We start from the raw sequence: 24719 nt of genomic DNA, 5'->3' as shown, positions 1-24719 counted from the left end.
TATCTTCTGCAGTAACCTTTTGTGTGGCACCTTATCGAATGCCTTTTGGAAATCTAAATACACCACATCCATCGGTATACCTCTATCCACCATGCTCGTTATATCCTCAAAGAATTCCAGTAAATTAGTTAAACATGATTTCCCCTTCATGAATTGCACTATTCCTATCTAGATGTCCCGCTATTTCTTCCTTAATGATAGCTTCAAGCATTTTCCCCACTACAGATGTTAAACTAACCGGCCTATAGTTACCTGCCTTTTGTCTGCCCCCTTTTTTAAACAGAGGCGTTACATTAGCTGCTTTCCAATCCGCTGGTACCTCCCCAGAGTCAAGAGAATTTTGGTAGATTATAACGAATGCATCTGCTATAACTTCCGCCATCTCTTTTAATATCCTGGGATGCATTTCATCAGGACCAGGGGACTTGTCTACCTTGAGTCCCATTAGCCTGTCCAGCACTACCCCTCTAGTGATAGTGATTGTCTCAAGGTCCTCCCTTCCCACATTCCCGTGACCAGTAATTTTTGGCATGGTTTTTGTGTCTTCCACTGTGAAGACCGAAGCAAAATAATTGTTTAAGGTCTCAGCCATTTCCACATTTCCCATTATTAAATCCCCCTTCTCATCTTCTAAGGGACCAACATTTACTTTAGTCACTCTCTTCCGTTTTATATATCGGTAAAAGCTTTTACGATCTGTTTTTATGTTTTGCGCAAGTTTACTTTCGTAATCTATCTTTCCTTTCTTTATTGCTTTCTTAGTCATTCTTTGCTGTCATTTAAAATTTTCCCAATCTTCTAGTTTCCCACGAACCTTGGCCACCTTATACGCATTGGTTTTTAATTTGATACTCTCCTTTATTTCCTTGGCTATCCACGGCTGGTTTTCCCTTCTCTTACCGCCCTTCTTTTTCACTGGAATATATTTTTGTTGAGCACTATGAAAGAGCTCCTTAAAAGTCCTCCACTGTTCCTCAATTGTGCCACCGTTTAGTCTGTGTTCCCAGTCTACTTTAGCCAACTCTGCCCTCATCCCACTGTAGTCCCCTTTGTTTAAGCATAGTACGCTCGTTTGAGACACTACTTCCTCACCCTCAATCTGTATTACAAATTCAACCATACTGTGATCACTCATTCCGAGAGGATCTTTTACGAGGAGATCGTTTATTATTCCTGACTCATTATACAAGACCAGATCTAAGATAGCTTGCTCCCTTGTAGGTTCTGTCACATACTGTTCTAAGAAACAATCCCGTATGCATTCTATGAATTCCTCCTCCAGGTTACCCCGTACGATTTGATTTGACCAATCAATATGTAGGTCAAAATCCCCCATGATTACTGCCGTTCCTTTTTCACATGCCTCCATTATTCCCTTGATTATTGTCCGTCCCACCGTGAAGTTATTATTTGGAGGCCTATAAACTATGCCCACCAGTGACTTTTTCCCCTTACTATCTCTAATCTCTACCCACAATGATTCAACATTTTGTTCATTAGAGCCAATATCATCTCTCACAACTGCCCTGATATCATCCTTTATTAATAGAGCTACTCCACCTCCTTTCCCTTCTTGTCTATCTTTCTGAATCGTCAGATACCCCTGTATGTTTAATTCCCAGTCTTGGCCACCCTGCAACCACGTTTCTGTAATGGCCACCAAATCATACCCATTTATAATGATTTGTGCCGTCAAATCATTTACTTTATTTCGAATGCTGCGTGAGTTTAGGTAGAGTGTTTTAATCCTAGTTTTTAAACCATGATTTTTAGTTTTGACCCCTCCTGCAGCCTCTTTATATTCAGTGGCCCTTTTTGTTTTTTGCCTTGGGTTTCTCTGCCCTCCACTTTTACTCATCTCCTTTCTGTCTTTTGCTTTTGTCTCCTTTTTGTTTCCCTCTGTCTCCCTGCATTGGTTCCCATCCCCCTGCCATATTAGTTTAACTGCTCCCCAACAGCACTAGCAAACACTCCCCCTAGAACATTGGTTCCGGTCCTGCCCAGCTGCAGACCGTCTGGTTTGTACTGGTCCCATCTCCCCCAGAACCGGTTCCAATGCCCCAGGAATTTGAATCCCTCCCTGCTGCACCACTGCTCAAGCCACGTATTCATCTGAGCTATCCTGCGATTCCTACTCTGACTAGCACGTAGCACTGGTAGCAATCCCGAGATTACTACTTTTGAGGTCCTACGTTTTAATTTACCTCCTAAATCCTTAAATTCGTCTCGTAGGACCTCATCCCTTTATTTACCTATATCGTTGGTACCAATGTGCACCACGACAACTGGCTGTTCACCCTCCCTTTTCAGAATGTCCTGCACCCGCTCCGAGACATCCTTGACCCTTGCACCAGGGAGGCATCATACCATCCTGGAGTCTCGGTTGCGGCCGCAGAAACGCCTATCTGTTCCCCTTACAATCGAATCCCCTATCACTATCGCTCTCCCATTCTTTTTCCTGCCCTCCTGTGCAGCAGAGCCAGCCATGGTGCCATGAACTTGGCTGCTGCTGCCCTCCCCTGATGAGTCATCCCCCTCAACAGTACCCAAAGCAGTGTATCTGTTTTGCAGGGGGATGACCGCAGGGTCGCTGAATATTTAATTCCCAGTCCTGGTCACCTTGCAACCACGTCTCTGTAATGGCTATCAGATCGTACTCATTTGTCTCAATTTGTGCCGTCAACTCATCTATTTTATTACAAATACTACGTACATTTAGACAAAGTGCCTTTAAGCTTGTTTTTTTACCTTTTTTTCCTGCTTGTTTCCTCTCTCCTTCAAACTCATTTTCTTTATTTTTGCTTTCTAATTCCAGCTTTACTCCCCTCCCTGCTGAATCTATTTTCAGGTTCCCACCCCCCTGCCAAGCCAGTTTAAACCCCCCCGTGAGAATATTGGTCCTGGCTCTGTTGAGGTGCAACCCGTCCAGCTTGTACAGGTCCCACCTCCCCCAGAAGCGATCCCAATGCCTCAGGAAACTAAAGCCCTCCCGCCTGCACTATCTCTCCAGCCACGTATTCATCTGCTTTATTCTCCTATTTCTGTTCTCACCAGCTCGTGGCACTGGGAGTAATCCGGAGATTACTACCTTTTGAGGTTCTGCTTTTTAATCTCTCTCCTAGCTCCCTAAACTCTGCCTGCAGGACCTCATCCCTCTTCCTACCTATGTCATTGGTACCGATGTGGACCACGACCTCTGGCTGTTCACCCTCTTCCCCCAGAATGCCCTGCATCCGTTGAGTGACATCTTTGACCCTGGCACCAGGGAGGCAACATACCATCCTGGAGTCAGATCTGCGGCTGCAGAAACGCTTGTCTGCTCCCCTGACTATTGAATCCCCTACCATAATAGCTCTTCCATTCTTCTTCCTTCCCCTCTCTGTGCAGCTGAGCCACCTGTGGTGCCGTGGACTTGGCTCTGGCTGCACTCCCCAGAGCCACCATCGCCCCCACCGGTACTCAGAACAGAGTACCAGTTGGAGAGCGAGGTGGACTCCGGGGACTGCTGCATTGCCTTCCCGATTTCTCCTCTTCTGTCTGGCTATCACCCATTCCCTCTCCGCCTGCACACTCTTAAGCTGCGGGGTGACCGCCTCTAGAAACATGCTATCCACGTTGCTCTCAGTCTCACAGATGCACTGCAGTGACCCCAGCTGTCGCTCAAGCTCCAAAACACGGAGCTCGAGTTGGTGCAGCTGGAGACATCTCCTGTACACATGGTCGCCCCGGCTGCGCGAAGCATCTGGGACTTCCCACATGCCACAGGATGTGCAATCCACGGGATTGAGCTGCCCTGCCATCCCTCTAGTTACACTCGCAACTATCGAGTAGAACTAAACTCTAAACCTCAGCACAACACACCCAGCCGCTACTCAGCAAACAGCCGATTTAATTATCTAGCTCTCCTTCGATAATAAAGATTACATATATTTACTTGCAGTTCCTACTTACAGCAATGCCAAAGGTTTCCGACTGAAAAGAGAAAGAAAAATACTCACCAATCCACCAGCCAATCACTTACCCGCTTGGCTGTGACGTCACATTTCGATTTTTAAAAAACTTTTTGTCCCTGCTCCAGCTGGCTCCTCCGACTCTTGGGCCCTTTTATCTGGGCCTGGAACTCCCGCTCCTGTGGCTCCTCCCAACTCTCGGGCCCCTTTACCTGGGCCTGGAACTCCCGCTTCCGCTCCTGTGGCTCCTGGGTGTCAGCTTTTTCTCTTGCTGACTTTCCCTGTACTAAAATGTGTGCACAGTTGCTGCCAGTGTTAAAAGATAAGAACTAGAATGGTGTACCAACTGTTCCAGTTCATTTTAATCCATGTGATGAATGTTGGTCAGTACTTTCCTGTGTGGTTTGCATCACTGAGGAGGCAGCCTACAAAATGAGTTAAATAAAATATTTAAAAGGGAGAACCAGTAGCAGATGAAATTCAACATGGATTTAAGTGTGAAGTATAGTACACATAGGCAACATATATATGTTTTGGAGTTGTTAACTAATGGTGGTTAATAGAGATCATGGGGTGTTAATAGACTTGGCTCTTAATTTGTATAATAACTGGAGCAACTAACAAAACAAAGAGAATGCTAAAGTATACAGCCAAAATCGTGGATAACATGTCCGAGGGTGGCATGTTAAAACTGTAGAGAGTTCTGGTAATGTTGCACTTTGAGTCTGTATTCAGATTTGGTCACAGTTGGGCCAATGGATCAAGAGGCTAATACCACATGTCAGAGGAATGAGTTCTGTTGAAAAACTGTAAAAGCTTCGGCTATTCAGCTTTGAAAAGAGGTGACTAAGAAGAGATATCAGTGAAGTATTTAAAATAGCATAAGGTGTATCAAAAATACATTCTAATAAAGGATTAATGTACTAAACAGTTTCACATTAACTGGATATTTTCTGTGAATGGTTAATAATCACACTCAAATAATTTTCCTTTGTTAATGGGCATCTATTCATTGTGTTTCCTGTCCCATTGTGCATTACCTCATATTTATCCACATTCAAGTCCATGTGACTTTCCATAGCTTATTTCACCACACAGCAATTAATTGGGCACGGTCATTCTTCCTTCTGCGAAGTAACTTGACCGCACAGCTTTGTGCCTTCAAAACATTTTATAAATTTATCAGAAACTCCCTCTGGGATATCTTCTATGAATAGTATAAGCAGCAGAGGCCGAGAATAGAACCTGTTAATAATTCCAGTTACTGCCCTCCTCCCCTTTCAACAAAAACTTACATGTATGTAGCACCTTTAATGTTAAAAATGTCACAAGGCACTTCACAAACAGGAAAAATGAAAGCAGACATTGATCCAGGAGGAAGAAAATTAGAACAGGTGACTGCAGGCTAGGCCAAAGATAAAAATAAAAACAGCAAACACTTAGCAGGTCAGGCAGCATCTGTAGAGAGAGAAACAGAATTAATGTTTCTGGTCATGACTTTTCATCAAACTGGAAGATGTTAGAGATTATGGGAGAGAAATTGGCCTCCTTTGCACCTCCCGTTAGCGCCTCGGGAGGGGGGAGGCGGGCGGGGGTGATAACGGGGTGCAAATGGGTGTGCGACGGGGCGTGGAGAGTTAGAACATAGAAAACATAGAACATAGAAAAATAGGTGCAGGAGTAGGCCATTCGGCCCTTCGAGCCTGCATCGCCATTCAATGAGTTCATGGCTGAACATGCAACTTCAGTACCCCATTCCTGCTTTCTCACCATACCCCTTGATCCCCCAAGTAGTAAGGTCTACATCTAACTGCTTTTTGAATATATTTTGTGAATTGGCCTCAACAACTTTCTGTGGTAGAAAATTCCACAGGTTCACCACTCTCTGGGTGAAGAAGTTTCTCCTCATCTCGGTCCTAAATGGCTTACCCCTTAAACTTAGACTGTGACCCTGGTTCTGGACTTCCCCCAACATTGGGAACATTCTTCCTGCATCTAACCTGTCTTAAACCTGTCAGAATTTTAAACGTTTCTATGAGATCACCTCTCATTCTTCTGAACTCCAGTGAATACAAGCCCAGTTGATCCAGTCTTTCTTGATATGTCAGTCCCGCCATCCCGGGAATCAGTCTGGTGAACCTTAGCTGCACTCCCTCAATAGCAAGAATGTCCTTCCTCAAGTTAGGAGACCAAAACTGTACACAATACTCCAGGTGTGGCCTCACCAAGGCCCTGTACAACTGTAGTAACACCTCCCTGCCCCTGTACTCAAATCCCCTCGCTATGAAGGCCAACATGCCATTTGCTTTCTTAACCGCCTGCTGTACCTGCATGCCAACTTTCAATGACTGATGTACCATGACACCCAGGTCTCGTTGCACCTCCCCTTTTCCTAATCTGTCACCATTCAGATAATAGTCTGTCTCTCTGTTTTTACCACCAAAGTGGATAACCTCACATTTATCCACATTATACTTCATCTGCCATGCATTTGCCCACTCACCTAACCTATCCAAGTCACTCTGCAGCCTCATAGCATCCTCCTCGCAGCTCACACTGCCACCCAACTTAGTGTCATCCGCAAATTTGGAGATACTACATTTCATCCCCTCGTCTAAATCATTAATGTACAATGTAAACAGCTGAGGCCTGTCGAAATCTCGACCTCCGAAAAGAATGACTCCGACACTTACAGCTCCGGCAGAAGTTTCTTTAATTTGCTTGCTAGCAAGGGGCAGGTCATACTCAGTCAAGGGCTAAGTGAACACCTCCCAAATGGTACAGTTTCATAAGATATTTATACAGTAAAACCCAAGTTATGGTCTCTCCCTGTGTATTGCTCTGTCTCACAGTTAGTGAATACAGATAAAGAGTTAATTACTATATCCTGGTCCTGACATGGTTTACAGATATTTCCTTTTGTCAGGGTTATCAGTTGGCCAGCCAGCCATTACTCCATGAGAATGAGGTAATGGGCTATCACCTGTCTTGTATTGTGTCAGGATTGTTCAATTTCCTGGTCAGTTTATCGTTTACATCAAAAGGATGAGGTCTCTACAAGAGATAGTGGCTGGTGGAATGGAGTACATAGGAAAGGGTGGGGTGACATGGAACTCTTGTCGTGTAGACAATAAGAGAGCACCATGGGAGGGTACTTGTCTCTGCATGACTTGTCTCCCAGCTGTCTGATGGCCATCAGCCATCTCAAACCAGGTTTAGCTGTTTATGCAAGCTGACTGCTAAAATGCAGAAAGTTCTGGAAAGACCAGGACTCCATTTTGATATATATTGCAAGGGGCACACAAATACCGTATGGTATCAGCTTAGATAAATATACATTTCCACATTCCCCCATTTTGTCCTTCACAAGGACAACTCAATCCATTCTGATCTTGTACAGTCTCTCCATTTCCATTTCCACACAAGAGCCTTCAGCAGTTGTTGCTACCATAACTCTAGCCGTGGTCTCGGTAGGTAACATAGTTTCTCCCACCCTGGCACAGCAACACTTAATGACGACAAATAATAGATATAGGGCGAAAGCTATCGGCAGGAATATGATCAAACCCTGTCCCACAGATTTCCCCAGGGCTCCCAACCATCCTGATGCCCAACCCCGTCCTGGCCAACTGTCTGTTTATACTCTATTACCTTTTTCCTGATGTTTTCAGCTAGACTGCCGATATGTCCTGATTTATCTGGGATATATGTACAGCATTCTTCACCTATTAATGCGCATGTCCCTCCCTCCTTGGCTAGGAGATAATCTAAGGCCATACGATTTTGGAGAGCCACTGTTCGAATAGCTACCATTTCGTCATTTATCCCTTCAAAGGCTTGGGAAGTTGCGTTGGCTACTGATTTGACTAAGTTAGCCAGTTCCCGTAACTGCCATTCGGTCGATGCTATTCCATAGGGTGGCACCATTACCTTGAATATTCCGTTTAGCCACGTCAAATCCCGTTTAAATCTGTGACTTCCATAGTCCTCCCTTAGAGTCTTTACTGATCTGATAAGGGGTACCACATATCCTAAGTAACAGGACCCTGTCCAGTTGGCTGGTAACCATGGGTAGGCTTTATGGCCACAAATAAAGTGCAATTATAGGACGTCAGCTCCTGGTCCTTTCGCACTATCCCTACTCGAGTGGTCTCACCTTCCCACCCTTCACCTGGGGCTTTGTTATGGACCGTTGTCCAGCCAACGGTTGCTATCTTTCTCTCAGTGGCTTAGTTGTGGCTTGCCATTTAATCATTTGGGAACACTTGCTGCGTCCCATTTCTGGTCCTGTAATCTCATTACTCACTAGGCATATTATACCTTCGGGATTTTCTATTCTGGGAGTAATGCTTAGGAAGGGAGGCTGATGGTTATTATCATAATTGGGCTGGTACCATCCCTGGAAGGCTGTAAGTTTATACCCTGCCGACCTCCATTCTGTTTGCTCCTTCGTTTCTGGCCCCTTAGTTAGGTTTGTCCTATTTTGCACTGTCAATCATTCTACCATTTCTGATTCGTTAAAGGGGACAGATCTCAGGGGAATACCCCCTTCGGAGTGGACAGGTACATGGGAACATATCCAACAACTCGACAAGTTTCTTTCTTAAGCATACTTATGACTCAGTGCCATAAATACATTTACGTGCAATTCCCTTCGGTGGCGGGTCTGTACCCCTGGTGTAATCAATAATGCGAAGTAAAACCCTGTCAAGCCCAGCACCATCAGTCCCCATAGTCCATACAGTTCCTTATTCAGTCTTCCTTTTTCTGTTCCTCTGATTCCTTCGTCCCTTCCTCCTGGTCGGGTGCCCGTTTGCAATGGGATGCGTGGATCCATGTTGGTCTTTCCTTTACCTTGATTGCAGTATTGGTCGCCAGCAAGACTTGGTATGGTCCTTCGAATCTTGGCTGTAGACTGCTTTTTCTTTTAAAAATCTTGATGTAAACGAATTCCCCTGGCTCCAGGTTATGACACTTCCCTTCCGCTGGCTTGACTTGGGCTTCCTTTACCTGTGAATGAAAGCTGGAAATACATTTGGTTAGTGCAGTACAATAATTCAACATATTTTCCTCCATTTTGTGGATGTCCATCTGTTTTGCAGTAAATGGTGCTGTAAAAGGTAGTCGTTGGGGACGTCCCATAACTATCTCATGCGGTGACAGGCCTGTTCTGTTGGTTGTAGATCGCATTACCATCAAAGCTAAGGGCAGCAGTTCTGTCCATTTCAGTCCAGTGTCATTGCATAGTTTTGCCAGCTTATTTTTAAGCATTCCATTATATCTTTCAACAAGTCCAGCTGATTGTGGATGATAACTGCAATGAAAACGTTGATTAATCTGCAAAGCTTTACACATTTCTCTTATAACAGTTCCCGTGAAATGTGACCCGTTATCACTAGAAAGCTTAGCAGGAATTCCGAAGCACGGTACGATTTCTTTTAACAAACATTTAGCAACAGTAGTGGCATCGGCCTTTTTACATGGAAAGGCTTCAATCCATCTAGAGAACACATCTACAATAACTAATACATACTTGAATCCCATACACATAGGTAATTCAATAAAATCCATTTGTAAATGTGCAAAAGGCCCCACTGGATTTGGGTGGGAGGCAGATTCTACTTTTTCCGTCTTACCCGGATTCATTGTCTGACAGGTAACACAATTTTCGCAGATTTGTTTTGCAATTGCCGAAATACCTGGTGCATACCAAGTTGCCAAAATATAATCTGCCAATCCCCCTTTGCCCGCATGTGTGAATGTATGAACACATCGGGCAATCCATGGAAGTAAGGATCTGGGGGCCACCACGCGGCCGTCGTGGTGAACCCATATTCCTTATGGATTTTTATAACATTGATCCTTCGTCCAGGTCACCACCTCCTCCATACTGGCCTGTGTCTGAAAGGTCAGCACGTCATTAATAATAGGTGGCGGGTCTGAGCAATTATTTTTCCTTAGTGGGAACAATGACACCTGCATCCCCCCTTTTCAATGACACCTGCATCCCCCCTTTTCAATGACACCTGCATCCCCCCTTTTGACAGAGCTGCTGACTTAGCTGCATTATCAGCTCTGGCATTCCCAAGTGCCACCTCATTCGACTGGCCTGTATGTGCTTGGCATTTGATAATGGCAAGTTTCAAGGGGCATTGAATGGCTCGCAGGAGATTTTCCACTCGTTCTGCATTTTTGATAGGGGTTCCTGAAGAAGTCAGGTACCCACGAATCTTCCAAATTTGTCCATAGTCATGTGATACCCCAAAAGCATACCTGGAGTCAGTGTAGATATTAACTGTGTGTCCTTCAGCCAGAATACAGGCTCGAGTTAACGCAAACAATTCAGCTTGTTGGGCTGAAAAGGAGTCTGGAAGAGAGGCTGTTTCGACAACATTAAACTGAGTTACAATTGCATAAGCCGCTCTAGGTTGGCCCCTATCATTTTGTAGGGCTGATCCGTCAACATAGTACACTAGATCAGGGTTATACATTGGTACATATGTTAGATTGATACGTGGTTTAGTCACTAATTCGGTTACCATTTCACATGAATGGGGTTCGCCGTCTTCTTCCGTGGGGAGTAGAGTGGCTGGATTTAAGGTAGTGCATCTTTTGATAAGGTTCGGATTTGATAACAGTTCGACCTCGTATTTAGTGGTTCTTGCGGAGGTTAGGTGTTGGGTGGCACACTTAGTAAGTAAAATCTCGACAGAGTGAGAGATGTACAAAATGGTCTGATGATTTAGAGTTATTGTCTGAGCCTGTTGCATAGCATAATAAGCTGCTGCCAATGAAGGAAGACATCCTGGTAGTCCACGTGCCACTGGGTCTAGTTGGGTACTGAAATATGCTACCGGTCGCTGCCTGTCCCCATGTAACTGAGTCAAAACAGATTGTGCAAAACCCGACTTGTGATGCACAAATAAGTTGAATAGCTTAGTGTAATCTGGTAATCCCAAGGCTGGTGCTGAAGTGAGGGACTGCTTAAGACTCTGGAAAGCATTCCGGGATACTTCATTCCACATCCTTTAAGCATTGTGAGAATATAGTAGATTCATTCACAGCTCGTAGGTCATGGACAAACCTCCATTTGTGTGGGCTTCTGAACTGGACGAATCTGTGTGTTACACTGACTTCTCATTTATGCTTATAGTGATTCACAGATCACAGAATGTAAAGTACTTGTTTTCTAATCTTATTAAAAGGCTTCCAAACCCAAGATTTTTCCAATACACCCAAAATGTTGATCAAGGAGATCACCTGAAATATCTCAAAATCCCAATTCAACTATTGTACTGCCACTCTTTATCAAAAACAAATCCTCTTACTGAGCCAGAAGCTTTTGTACCAAGATTTTACACCAAGGACAATGAGAGTGTACTCCCCCAGCCTGCACCTCGAGAGACCCACAAAGGCTTTTTTTTAAAAAAAAAAGGCATTACAACTTTTAACCACCGGGACCATGTCTCAACAAACCTATCCTTTGTGCATTTCCTAGCTCCGTAACCTCTCGTCCGAATAAATCCACACCTGCGCTTCTAACTTAAAATGTCTTAAACTTCCCACATGCAGGACAACACTATGAAGGGTTAAAAAACTTGACTTTGTTTGAAAAAGTGGGTGGAGCTAAAACAAACAGGCAGCTCCACAACCTTTCCAAACAGGTTTCCAGACACAAGGAAGAAACACAGAAGCACTCTCATTCAAAGACAAGACATTCACGCACTCTCATTCAAAGACAAGATATTCACAAAAGTCTCTCTCCATTCAATAAAGCTTTTTTTTTGGCTAGCTTTATTTTTTTTTGAATCCATAAGTCACTATCGGGTTTTCTTTTTTTTTTTCATTTGATTTACTTCCTCTGTTAATTTTACATGGGCTTGAAGAATCGGAACCCAGGCCTTTTCTATTACTTTCCTTTTTTTTTCTTCTACCTGGATCTCTGTTTATAAGACACTCCTCTAGACATGTTGTTCTCTCTAAATTAAATGAACCATCGGGTGGAAATGGCCTGTTTTCACCCTTAGTCCACTTTGCCGGTTTTTGTTTCTTTGGTCAATTGAAGACTGACCACAATTCTGGAGCATGACATAGGCTGGTGTTCCTTTTGTGGTGTTTTAACTTGCTCCGGCACCCATTCTGGATGATTAAGATTTTCCACAGTTTCTGATCTCACAATCCTTTCAGCCAACCGAGTTCTCTACGCCCACTTCTCCTGGCCGTTACGTGGCCTGAAAAGGCTCTTAATTTGGGCTCAGTCTGGGTGTGTGAGATATGTTGGCACGAACCAACCGTAGTTGATCAATCAGTTACTGTTTCTTTTCTTAATCAATCCTTGTGTTTTTTTTTCCCGAATCACAATTTTCCCTAGTGACTCTACCCGTTTCTCTAATGGCAATCTCTCACAAAGGTATTGCACACAACAGTATAACAAAGACAACAAACAATATTCTCAGTCTGCGTTGTACGCCACTGCAGACCGAGTCCTTAACATATCCTAATAAAAAAAACTGATAAAACTTATGGTTCCATACCCAAACTCTTTGATCGATTGCGCTTTCTTTTTTTTTCAACTCTTATCACATAAGAACCCCTTCCGAATTAAAAACAATAAAAATCTTATCACATAAGAACCTTCGATCGATTAGCGCTTTCTTTTTTTTTACTCTTATCACATAAGAACCCCTTCCGAATTAAAAACAAAAAAATCTTATCACATAAGAACCAGGAACCCTTTTCGATCGACTAGCGCTCCCTTACCTACTGAAACCTTCCCCGGGCTGTTTCGAGATTTTTCCAGAACCGGTTCTCTTCTGCTGGCGAGCTGAGAAAGAAATGGTTATAAAAAATACCTTTAGCTTTTAAATGCCGAGTCTTGTAGATTGCAGTACCTCCCCTGTGGACAACAGATTACATATGCGATTCAACAGTGAAGAAACCTCTTGTGAGCAAAAGGCTCACCTTGTTTGGCCACTGAAGCCTTTCACTGGAGAAGCACTATGCCTGTATCCGCTTTACTCACAGGACAGAGAGTATGCATCTCGGTGGGACCTCCAAGAAGTAACTGTCGAAATCTCGACCTCCGAAAAGAATGACTCCGACACTTACAGCTCCGGCAGAAGTTTATTTAATTTACTTGCTAGCAAGGGGCAGGTCACACTCAGTCAAGGGCTAAATGAACACCTCCCAAATGGTACAGTTTCACAAGATATTTATACAGTAAAACCCAAGTTATGGCCTCTCCCTGTGTATTGCTCTGTCTCAGTCAGTGAATACAGATAAAGAGTTAATTACTATATCCTGGTCCTGACATGGTTTACAGATATTTCCTTTTGTCAGGGTTATCAGTTGGCCAGTCGGCCATTACTCCATGAGTCATAGGTAATGGGCTATCACCTGTCTTGTATTGTGTCAGGATTGTTCAATTTCCTGGTCAGTTTATCGTTTACATCAAAAGGATGAGGTCTCTACAAGAGATAGTGGCTGGTGGAATGGAGTACATAGGAAAGGGTGGGGTGACATGGAACTCTTGTCATGTAGACAATAAGAGAGCACCATGGGGGGGTACTTGTCTCAGCATGACTTGTCTCCCAGCTGTCTGATGGCGATCAGCCATCTCAAACCAGGTTTAGCTGTTTATGCAAGCTGACTGCTAAAATGCAGAAAGTTCTGGAAAGACCAGGACTCCATTTTGATATATATTGCAAGGGGCACACAAATACCCTATGGTATCAGCTTAGATAAAAATACATTTCCACAGGCCCCAGCACAGAACCTTGCGATACCCCACTAGTCACTGCCTGCCATTCTGAAAAGTACCCATTTACTCCTACTCTTTGCTTCCTGTCTGCCAACCAGTTCTCAATCCACGTCAGCGCACTACCCCCAATCCCATGTGCTTTAACTTTACACATTAATCTCTCGTGTGGGACCTTGTCGAAAGCCTTCTGAAAGTCCAAATACACCACATCAACTGGTTCTCCCTTGTCCACTCTACTGGAAAAATCCTCAAAAAATTCCAGAAGATTTGTCAAGTACGATTTCCCTTTCACAAATCCATGCTGACTTGGACCTATCATGTCACCTCTTTCCAAATACGCTGTAATGACATCCTTAATAATTGATTCCATCATTTTACCCACTACTGATGTCAGGCTGACCGGTCTATAATTCCCTGTTTTCTCTCTCCCTCCTTTTTTTAAACAGTAGTGTTACATTAGCTACCCTCCAGTCCATAGGAACTGATCCAGAGTCGATGGAATGTTGGAAAATGACATTTGCTATTTCCAAGGCCACCTCCTTAAGTACTGTGGGATACAGTCCATCAGGGCCTGGGGATTTATCGGCCTTCAATCCCACCAATTTCCCCAACACAATTTCCTGCTTAATAAGGATATGCGACTCCTGCTAAATTTGGCAGGAGTTTTGCGGCAGCGGCACGTTGTTGCACCTGATCCCCATCGCCCGGAGATCGTGACGTCATTGCCGAGCATTACATAAGAACATAAGAAATAGGACTAGGAGTAGATCATACGGCCCCTCGAGCCTGTTCCACCGTTCAATAATATCATGGCTGATCTGATCATGGACTCAGCCACACTTCCCCGCCCGCTCCCCATAACCCCTTATCCCCTTATCGCTCAAAAAACTGTCTATTTCCGTCTTAAATTTATTCAATGTCCCAGCTTCCACAGCTCTCCGAGGCAACAAATTCCACAAATTTACAACCCTCTGAGAGAAGAAATTCCTCCTCATTTCTGCTTTAAATGGGTGGCCCCTTAATCTAAGATCATGCCCTCAAGTTCTAGTCTTCCCCCATCAGTGGAACCATCCTCTCTGCATCCACCTTGTCAAGCCCCCTCATAATCTTATACATTTTGATAAGATCACCTCTCATTCTTCTGAACTCCACTGAGTAGAGGCCCAACCTACTCAATCTTTCCTGATAAGTCAACCCCCTCATCCCTGGAATCAACCTAGTGAACCTTCTCTGAACTGCCTCCAAAGCAATTATATCCTTTCGTAAATATGCAAACCAAAACTGCGCGTAGTATTCCAGGTGTGGCCTCATCAATACCTTGTATAGCTGTAGCAAGACTTCCCTGCTTTTATACTCCATCCTTTTTGCAATAAAGGCCAAGAAATTATTGGCCTTCCTGATCACTTGCTGTGCCTGCATACTATCCTTTTGTGTTTCATGCACAAGTACCCCCAGGTCCCGTTGTACTGCGGCACTTTGCAATCTTTCTCCATTTAAATAATAACTTGTTCTTTGATTTTTTTCTGCTGAAGTGCATGACCTCACACTTTCCAACATTAAACTCCATCTGCCAAGTTTTTGCCCACTCACTTAGCCTGTCTGTCATTTTGCAGATTGCTTTGTGTCCTCCTCACACATTGCTTTTCCTCCCATCTTTGTATCATCAGCAAACTTGGCTACGTTACTGTTGTGTATGGAGAAAGAGTCAGACTGAACACTGTGAGCTCAAAATAAAGTGTTACCGTAGTCTTTTATTGCAAGTCTCCAGAGTGCCTCGCCAACCTGTGAAGCCTCCTTAAATACCTGCGCTCCCAAGGGATTATGGGATCCCTTGGGACGCCAGGGTATGAGCCCTCTGGTGGCTGTACAGAGTAAATACAGGTATACATATATGACAACAATCCCCCCCACGCTCCCCCCACCGCCCCCAAAGTCAATATTGTAACTGTTTACAATGTAAGTCGATCTGGGGCCTTTCTTGCCCTGGTTGATCGTCTCGGTGTGAAAGCTGGTGTTGTTGAATCATTTGTTGGGCCCTCGCTGGGCTGCTTTGCAGCTGGCCTTGCTGGGCTGCCTAGTGTGTTGGGCCCTGCTGGGCTGCTGTGGATGATGGGTTCTGCTTCGTGGTCAACCGTGGTGCCGGTTGCCACTGGTGTGTATGTTGGGGGATCAAAAAAGGTAGGTTCCAAGGGGGGTTGCTCAGGATAGTCCATGTATCTGAGTTTGATTTGGTCCAAGTGTTTCCAGTGATTGAGTTCATTTGAAAGTTTGACCCGAAACACCTTGCTCCCCTCTTTGGCCACGACAGTGCCGGGAAGCCACTTGGGACCTTGTCCATAATTTAATACAAATACAGGATCATTGATTTCAATCTCGCGTGACATATTTGCGCTATCATGGTATGCACTTTGTTGAAGCCACCTGCTCTCTACCTGTTCATGTAGATCAGGGTGAACTAATGAGAGCCTTGTCTTAAGTGCTCTTTTCATGAGCAATTCAGCAGGTGGGATCCAGTGAGCGAGTGGAATCTCGTGCGGTAGCTAAGCAGGACTCGGGATAGGCGAGTCTGCAATGAGCCTTCAGTTACCCTCTTCAAATCTTGCTTGATGGATTGCACTGCTCTCTCTGCCTGACCATTGGACGCTGGTTTAAACGGGGCAGATGTGACATGTTTGATCCCGTTACGATTTCATGAATTCTTTGAACTCAGCACCGGTAAAACATGGCCCATTGTCACTCATCAGGACATCGGGTAGGCCATGAGTGGCAAACATGGCCCGCAGGCTTTCAGTAGTGGCAGCGGACGTGCTAGCCGACATTATCTCACATTCAATCCACTTGGAGTACGAATCTACAACTACAAGGAACATTTTACCCAAGAACTGGCCTGCATAGTCAACGTGTACCCTCGACCTCGGTTTGGAGGGCTAAGACCATAAACTTAGCGACGTCTCCCTGGGTACATTGCTTAACTGCGAGCATGTATTACATCTGTGAACGCAGGTCTCTTAAGTCCACATTGATACCAGGCCACCACACGTGGAATTTGGCTATCGCTTTCATTATTACGATGCCTGGGTGGGTACTGCGGAGGTCATTGATGAAGGTATCTCTGCCGTTTTTGGAGACCACTACTCGATTGCCCCAAAGAAGGCAGTCTGCCTGTATAGACATTTCATCTTTGCGCCGCTGGAACGTCTTTATCTCTACCTGCATTTCCACTGGGACACTGGACCAGCTCCTGTGAAGCACGCAGCTTTTGAATAGAGATAATAAGTGGTCCTGGCTTGTCCAGGTTTTGATCTGCCGGGCAGTGACTGGTGATTGCTCACTCTCAAATGCTTCCATAACCATGGCTAAATCTGTGGACTGCGCCATTTCCACCACCGTGGTGGGCAATGGCAGCCTACTGAGAGCATTGGCGCAGTTTTCTGTGCCTGGCCTGTGGTGGATGGCGTAGTTGTATGCGGACAACGTGAGCGCCCATCTCTGGTTGCGGGCCGATGTGTTGGTATTTATCCCTTTACTTTCGGAGATCAGGGATATAAGTAGCTTATGGTCCGTTTCCAATTCGAATTTTAGTCCAAACAGGTATTGATGCATTTTCTTTCCCCCATAGACACACGCTAACGCTTCTTTCGCAATCATGCTGTAGGCTCTCTCAGCCTTAGACAGACTCCTGGATGCATAAGCAACTGGGTTGCAGTTTCCCGAAATCATTAGCTTGTTGCAATACACACCCGACGCCATATGACGCCACATCACATGCTAGTACCAAACACTTACATGGATCATACAACATAAGCAATTTGTTTGAGCATAACAATTTTTTCGCTTTTACAAAGGTATTTTCCTTGCCCCAAACCCATTCGTCCCCTTTTCTTAGTAAGACATGCAGTGGTTCTAACAGTGTGCTGAGACCCGGTAAAAAGTTACCAAAGTAGTTCAGAAGCCCCAGAAATGACTGCAGCTCCGTCACATTCTGTGGCCTCGTTGCGTTCTCGATTGCCTCCGTCTTCGTGTTGGTGGGCCTGATGCCATCTGCCACAGTCCCCCTTCCCAGGAACTCCACTTCAGGCACCAGGAAAATGCATTTCAAGCATTTTAACCTGAGCCTCACGCGGTTGAGTTGACTAAGAACCTCCTCCAGGTTCTGCAGATGCTCGACTGTGTTTCGACCTGAAGACCACAGTGTGCGAGACCGACTTCAATAAGCTTTCCATGTTTCTCTGGAATATCGCCACCGCCGATCAGATTCCAAACGGGCATCTGTTATAAACAAAAAGACCTTTGTGCATGTTGATGCAGGTGAGGGCCTTCGATGATTCCTCCAGTTCCTGCGTCATGTAGGCTGAAGTCAGATCCAGCTTCGTGAACGTCTTTCCTCCTGCCAGCGTTGCCAAGAGGTTGTCGGCCTTTGGTAGTGGCGATAGCACTCGGATGTCGTCTCAGTTCCAGCATATCTTTCCCGGCCAGCTCCTGCCGAGCAGTGTAGGACCATCGCCCCGTACCACCCAGAGTGGTAGCTTGAGCACCGCTCCATAGTGGGAGACCTTTACGGTAGCACTGCCGATTACAGAAATCAGTTCTTTCGTGTAAGTTCTGAATTTCATGTGAACTGGAGTTAAGACTGGCCTTGAGGCCTTGTTGCACCACAACCTTTCGAAAGTCTTTTTGCCCAAGATGGACTGGCTCACGCCCGTGTCCAGTTCCATTGACACCGGGAGTCCATTAAGTTCAACATTCAGCATTATCGTGGGACAATTCGTGGTGAATGTGTGCACCCCATGTACCTCTGCCTCCTCGATCTGAGGCTCTGGTTCGTCGTGATCCTCCGTGGATCTGTCCTCCTCTGCAACATAGTGGTTTTCAGATTCAACAGGCTTTGCAGCTCGCCTGCACATTCATTGGAGATATCCCATTGTTCCACAGCCCTTGCAAACGTACTCTGAGTCGGCATGAATGGAAACGATGATCACCCCCGCAGCGCCAACGTATTAATGGCCTTGCATTCATCACCCTTGATGGTGGACTCAGAGACATTTGCGGACGTGTAGCTGCAGGTATGTGTGACCTGCCCTGTACGTTACGATTCGAAAACATCATCTCTTTGTTCACAGTACTTGTAGCAGCACTTGTGTGCTGAGAGATTTGCTTCGTATTGTCACTGGTGGCAATGAAAGCCTGGGCTATCGCTATAGCCTTACTCAAGGTTGGGGTCTCTACAGTCAAAAGTTTGCGAAGTATGGTTTTGTGGCCAATGCCAAGTATGAAAAAGTCTCTGAGCATGTGCTCCAAATGTCCTTCAAATTTGCAATGGCCTGCAAGGCGTCTTAGCTCATCGACATAATTCGCCACTTCCTGGCCTTCAGACCTTTTGTAGGTGTAGAACCGGTACCTCGCCATCAGAATGTTTTCCTTCAGGTTCAAATGCTCTCAGACCAGTGTGCACAAATCGTCGTACGATTTCTCCATCTGTTTCGCTGGAGTGAGCAGATTCTTCATGAGGCCATATGTTGGTGCCCCACAGACGGTGAGGAGGATCGCCCTTCATTTGGCAGCACTCTCTTCCCCATCTAGCTCGTTGGCCACGAAGTATTGGTCGACTCGCTCCATAAAAGTTTCCTAATCATCTCCCTCCGAGAATTTCTCCAGGATGCACACTGTTCTCTGCATCTTTGGGTTCGCTATCTGTATCTCGTCGCCAGTTGTTGTGTATGGAGAAAGAGTCAGACTGAACACTGTGAGCTCAAAAGTAAAGTGTGACCGTAGTCTTTTATTGCAGGTCTCCAGAGTGCCTCTCCAATCTGTGAAGCCTCCTTAAATACTTGTGCTCCCAAGAGATTATGGGATCTCTTGGGACTCCAGGGGATGAGCCCTCTAGTGGCTGTACAGAGTAAATACAAGTATACATATATAACAGTTACACTCGGTCCCTTCTTCCAAGTCGTTAATATAGATTGTAAATAGTTGGGGTCCCAGCACTGATCCCTGCAGCACCCCACTAGTTACTGGTTGCCAACCAGAGAAGAAACCATTTATCCCGACTCTCTGTTTTCTGTTAGTTAGCCAATCCTCTATCCATGCTAATATATTACCCCCAACCCCATGAACTTTTATCTTGTGCAGTAACCTTTTATGTGGCAACTTGTCAAATACCCCGATAGCGCCCCGGACCTGAACTTGCATTCCGTCCCCTGCAGCACCGCCGGGCGAAATCACCGATGGATGCAGCTGCCATCCATCGGGAGGCCAAGCGCATCAGGGGCAACGCTTAACGGCGAGGTGGCTGAGGTAAGTAAAATAAATAAATTTCAAACCTCTGTCTCCCATTTTTTACTTTGTTTCGTGTCTGCGATTGATCAGCACGGCACTCTGTTGCAGTGCATCGGGCTGATCGGGCTGGATCAGGGCTGCCGTTGAGGAGGAGTCTTTTGCAGAGCCTGCAGCGATGGCCCTTCCCTTTAAGGGAGGGAAGGAGCCTTCCAATATGGCAGCGCTGCACAGCCGATTGTGCAGCGCTGCACAGGACCGTCCCGCCTGCTGCCTCTTGCACTCCAGGAATGAAGTGGAGCGCTTGATTTAGAGCTGCACTTCTTTCCTGGAGTGCAAATGCCAATTTTTAAAAAAGTTTGAAAACAGTTGCGCCTGGCGCACATTTTCCAAACTTTTAAAAGTTAGCACCCCAATTTCTCCCCCTATAGTGTTAATGTAAGTATCAAGCCAAGGAAAGAGGGGGTGGCGGATGCGGGGAAGATCAAAGGGAAGGTCTGTGATAGGATGGAGAACAGGGATGATTAAATGACAAAAAGAATGATGGTGCAAAGCAAAAGGGGCTGGTAATGGGACAAGTTTAAAAAAAAACAAAAGATGGGCCCAGTGGAAGTGTAAATGGTTACAGCAGATTAGCAAAGGGGGAGGGAAACATGGAAAAGCGGTCAAAGTTTAAAAGGCATCCATAGCCCGAAAGTGTGGCAGAGTGAGTGGGTCGACCCCAGGTGCGCGGATCACCCCACTGGCTGTGTACCAATAGGGAATCCCCACTCCAAGCACCAACCCACACCTCCTCCATTCCGTGGCTCTGGTGCAGTCACTCTCCATTACCAGGTTGGGGAGGAGTTTGTGCAAGGTGAGGTAGTCACCGTGCGTGGAGAATTGAGGCATTTTGGAGTGCTGCTGCAGGGGATTAATCAACTGGCCCTATGCAAGGCCCAGTAGAAAAATTCCAAGGGCGGCAGGGCAGCACAAAGAGACTTCCCAAAAGTGCTTTGCCTGTTTCTCATATTCAAATTTTTGCCAGCTCTAAGATGTTTGTTGAGACAGTCAGGAAAACTGATTTGATACAAGTATTAACAATATTTAAAATCATTGTTCAAAATATTGCTTAACTGGGAATGCAGTATGACACAATAAAGTAAGACTTGAGGGAAGATTTTTCTCTGAATTACCACATGAAAGTGAGTTATCCTGGCTAGCAGAATTAAAGAAGGTAGAGCAGGGAGGCCTTCCGCTGAATCCATGTGCGTAGAATTAACGACCAAAATCTTTCTCCTTCGCCCACTGCAACAGATGCTGGCCACCTGTACTTTGCCTACTCTGACACATGTTAAAGATGGCGAAGTGGGGTATAAGACTCGAGCCAATTTCCTCTGTTCCTACCTCTGCACCACCAATGGAGTAGAATATTAAGAAGGAGACAGTAGGGGGCTATAGAGGCAGGAGAAAAGATTTTCTTTGACTGTTAAAAAGGAGAGCCTTGCAACTGTCTGTCTTCCAAACTCACCACATGTCTGTTTCTTGGCTGCTGGAATCGCTCAATATTTAGGGAGCAACTGCTCTTTTTAAAACTGGCCCCATCTATTTTTAGTGTTGCAGTGAGTGTTCCAATGCTGCACCATGCGAGTTTCTTTCTGACATCAGTAAAGTCCCACTGAAGAGCCGAGATACCACTGGAAGTCTGCCCTTCATATATAATTGAACCTGATCCAGGAAAATGTGTTGAGGTAACACTGGGGGGATCACAGTGGGGTCAGACAAGCAGGTGGAACTCCTTCCCCAACCCACTTTTAGCGGCAATCTTGCCTGTAAGAAAAATCCCCCACCCCTTAAACTGTCAGACCTAATAACATATAAGCAGCTAAACATATTTGAGTTGTTTATAAAAATCTTTCCTATCATGCGGCATCAAAGTCAAATAAAATAAAATCTATGCTGTTTAAATTTCTAACCTTTTTTTCTTACAAATCTGATCGTGTGAGATTTCTACAATTTCTTTGCCATCTACAGTATATTCAGATACTGTTTATTTAACAAATCTTGGTGTTTAGAAGATATAACTAAACTTTGAAGATAGTTTTCTTAGCCATAGGAAACGATGCAAAAAATCTGTGGCAATAATTACTATAATTTGCTTATAATTACTAAAACTTCTTTGTAAAATTATGTTCTATAAAAAGAGACATTGCACTGTACAATTAAACTTAATGTGAGCGAGTAAGATTAGGAATTTTATGACGAAGGATCTGGTAATTTAGTCCCAATTTGGCCAATAAAAATCCTAAGTGTACTTGCTGTTGGCAATGTTGGTGAACATCCAATTCGTTAATTATTTCCTGATTTGCCCTGATTTTTATCATAAAGTGAAGTGTTACCCTATTAAATAATCCCATGCAGTACACTTGAAACTATGGGTTGGGGAGGTGGCGAACATAGCACTTCACAGCTGCAAAAATATTGAAAATTGAAATTGGAAAAATGGTTTCCTGTTGATATTCTTTTTATAGACTAAATAATTGGTAATTTAACTTTCAGATCAATAGATGACTTCAACAAAATATAATTTTGATAGCTCTGCTAGTAATTCAGTTTATTCAGAAAATAATGTGCATGAAAGGACCATCTCATGGAGTTTCTCCTGTTCCCATCCTTGAGATTACATTGTTACACTGTAAAGAAATGCAATCATGCAGTGCTTATAAAACATGTATCTCAATACAGCCACATGGGTTTTGCACAGTACCACTTTTTCTGGTTTTGGTTGTACAGGACCGCCCAGCTATGCAGTTGTACCAACCCGGAGCACGTTGTCGAACTCGTCTAGGATCTGGTGGAAAAACATATGACTGTTGCAGTAAATACTCTGAAGACAGCATGGAGAGAAAGTATGAAGATGATAGTTCTGTTGGAGCTGGTTCAGAGAAGAGTTGTGAAGAATGAAAGAGCACTAATTATGGTGATCAATTGAGCAGAACACTTATTACAGCACGAAAACAGATATGTATGCACAGCATCACAATGTATAAAGGCCAACTCAGATCGTGCTGATTTTCTGGGTTATCTGGTATTAATAAAAGTACTGTAATTTTATGTCAGCAATTTGTCAACCCTAGTTCACCCAGTTTAGTAAAGTAGGTAAGAGGTAGATTTTGTTTGAAGTGAAATAGTGTAAAACAAACTAAATTCAGTATTGTACCATTTATATGAAGTAGCTTTCTGATTTGCTGATGGTAATATTGGTGAATAGTAGCACCAATCATTCTGGGTAGCATTGTTAGACAGGGTGCGGGATGCATGTTAAGATTCGGATACTAATGGAACATCAGTAATTTATGGACTATACTGATAACATTAGGATTTCACTCAAGTTGCATGCACATGGTTCCCAAATCAGTGTGGAATGCTGAATCCACTTAAGCAAATCTATGACAGTTTTTCAATATATGTGACCCATGAGAAAACAAAGGTGTATGTTGTTATTTTCATGTTGATGTAAAATGGTTTTAGGTGTGCATTAACGCAGAAGTGGCAGTATGACTCAGGAGTCGGGTCCTCATCTGGCTCCAAAGCACACTGAAGCCAGAATTCCCTCCAAGTGCCATTTGTACTGGTTTGATCACACTTGTTGCATTATAACTCCATCCTGGTGCAAAGCAGCGTTTTAAAAGTGCACAAGCGGTCCAAAACTTATAACATTATGTTATTTGTCCAAGCCCGAATACCCAGTGCTTCTTTGTGACTGACCTCATTGTAATCCACAGGTTTTGGCATGGGCATTTGACAGTATAACTCCAGCCTACCAACTGCACACTCACTTCACAAATACCAGTCTGAGACCAATAGCTGCAATATAACTTAAGCCGAAGAATCACAATTAACTTTTAAGCCTTTTGAAAAAGCTGAGGGTAAAAGATGGAATAGCTGATTATGCCATTTTCATGATTTTGTTCTAGTGCAAATATGGAAAAATACACACATAAAAGCACAAGTTCTATCTTAGTAAACGCATATTAATATTTTGCAATACCATCTTCAGCACTGGCTGTGAAATGTAAACAAAAAAAATTAATATTTGAACTTCAGTTGGATAATGTTGTGCTGCACAATTATCTTTAGTATTGCAGAAATACTTGTACCATCACAGTGCATCTTGGTTGCTGATTTTATGTTGAGTCTGTAATGCTCAGATTTTGTTTGGCAGTATGGAGTTTGTATTATCAAATTAGAAATAGTTAGGTTTTCTGTTTGAGAGTTTCTTAATATTCCGTTTTTAATATCAAACCATCTCCTACTTTTTGTTCCATTGTTTTTGTCAGCAACAATAGCAATACAATCTATACATGGTATTGTTTATCAGTAAATTTGTAATTGAACAGCTATATTGCAGAGCTGTTTTAAGGTGTAAATATGTGATATGTAAATTATTCCATTATGGACACTTAACATTGTTGGATCCATGAGTACAGGTGTGTATGTGAAATAATTAAATGGTATGATGATGAATCCGCCTCCATGAAATCTTTGTGTTTATGGAGAAATTAGTTAAATAAATATTATTTTGGAGAATCTCATTTTTAGTAATGATTTTAGGAACTTTAGCTACTGTAGATCAATTTCCAGTTTTGAGTACCTGTGGGTATATTTTGCTCTGTGTAGAATTAAAATATATTTTGCAAAGCTGGGGAGGTTTGTAGTGAAAACAATCTTTTTAAACTTTACACAGAGTAAAGTAT

The 24719-nt window shown here is 44.0% G+C and overlaps 1 protein-coding gene across 4 annotated transcripts in view; it reads left to right on the top strand.

The window, feature by feature from the left end:
- upf3a (UPF3A regulator of nonsense mediated mRNA decay) overlaps window positions 1-24188 on the top strand; it is a 96099-nt gene extending 71911 nt beyond the window's left edge. For all 4 annotated transcript variants that reach the window (XM_070892139.1, XM_070892140.1, XM_070892142.1 and 1 more), the window contains one exon: window positions 22756-24188. In XM_070892139.1, coding sequence (XP_070748240.1) covers window positions 22756-22926 — 171 coding nt within the window. In that variant the 3' untranslated portion in view covers window positions 22927-24188. The remainder of the gene's footprint in view (window positions 1-22755) is intronic.
- Window positions 24189-24719: the final 531 nt, after the last annotated feature.

This window comes from Pristiophorus japonicus, chromosome 10 (genome assembly GCF_044704955.1).
Source record: "Pristiophorus japonicus isolate sPriJap1 chromosome 10, sPriJap1.hap1, whole genome shotgun sequence".
NCBI lineage: Eukaryota > Metazoa > Chordata > Chondrichthyes > Pristiophoridae > Pristiophorus > Pristiophorus japonicus.
Note: the sequence above shows the minus strand (reverse complement) of the source record. Positions and strands in the feature narration are given on the sequence as shown.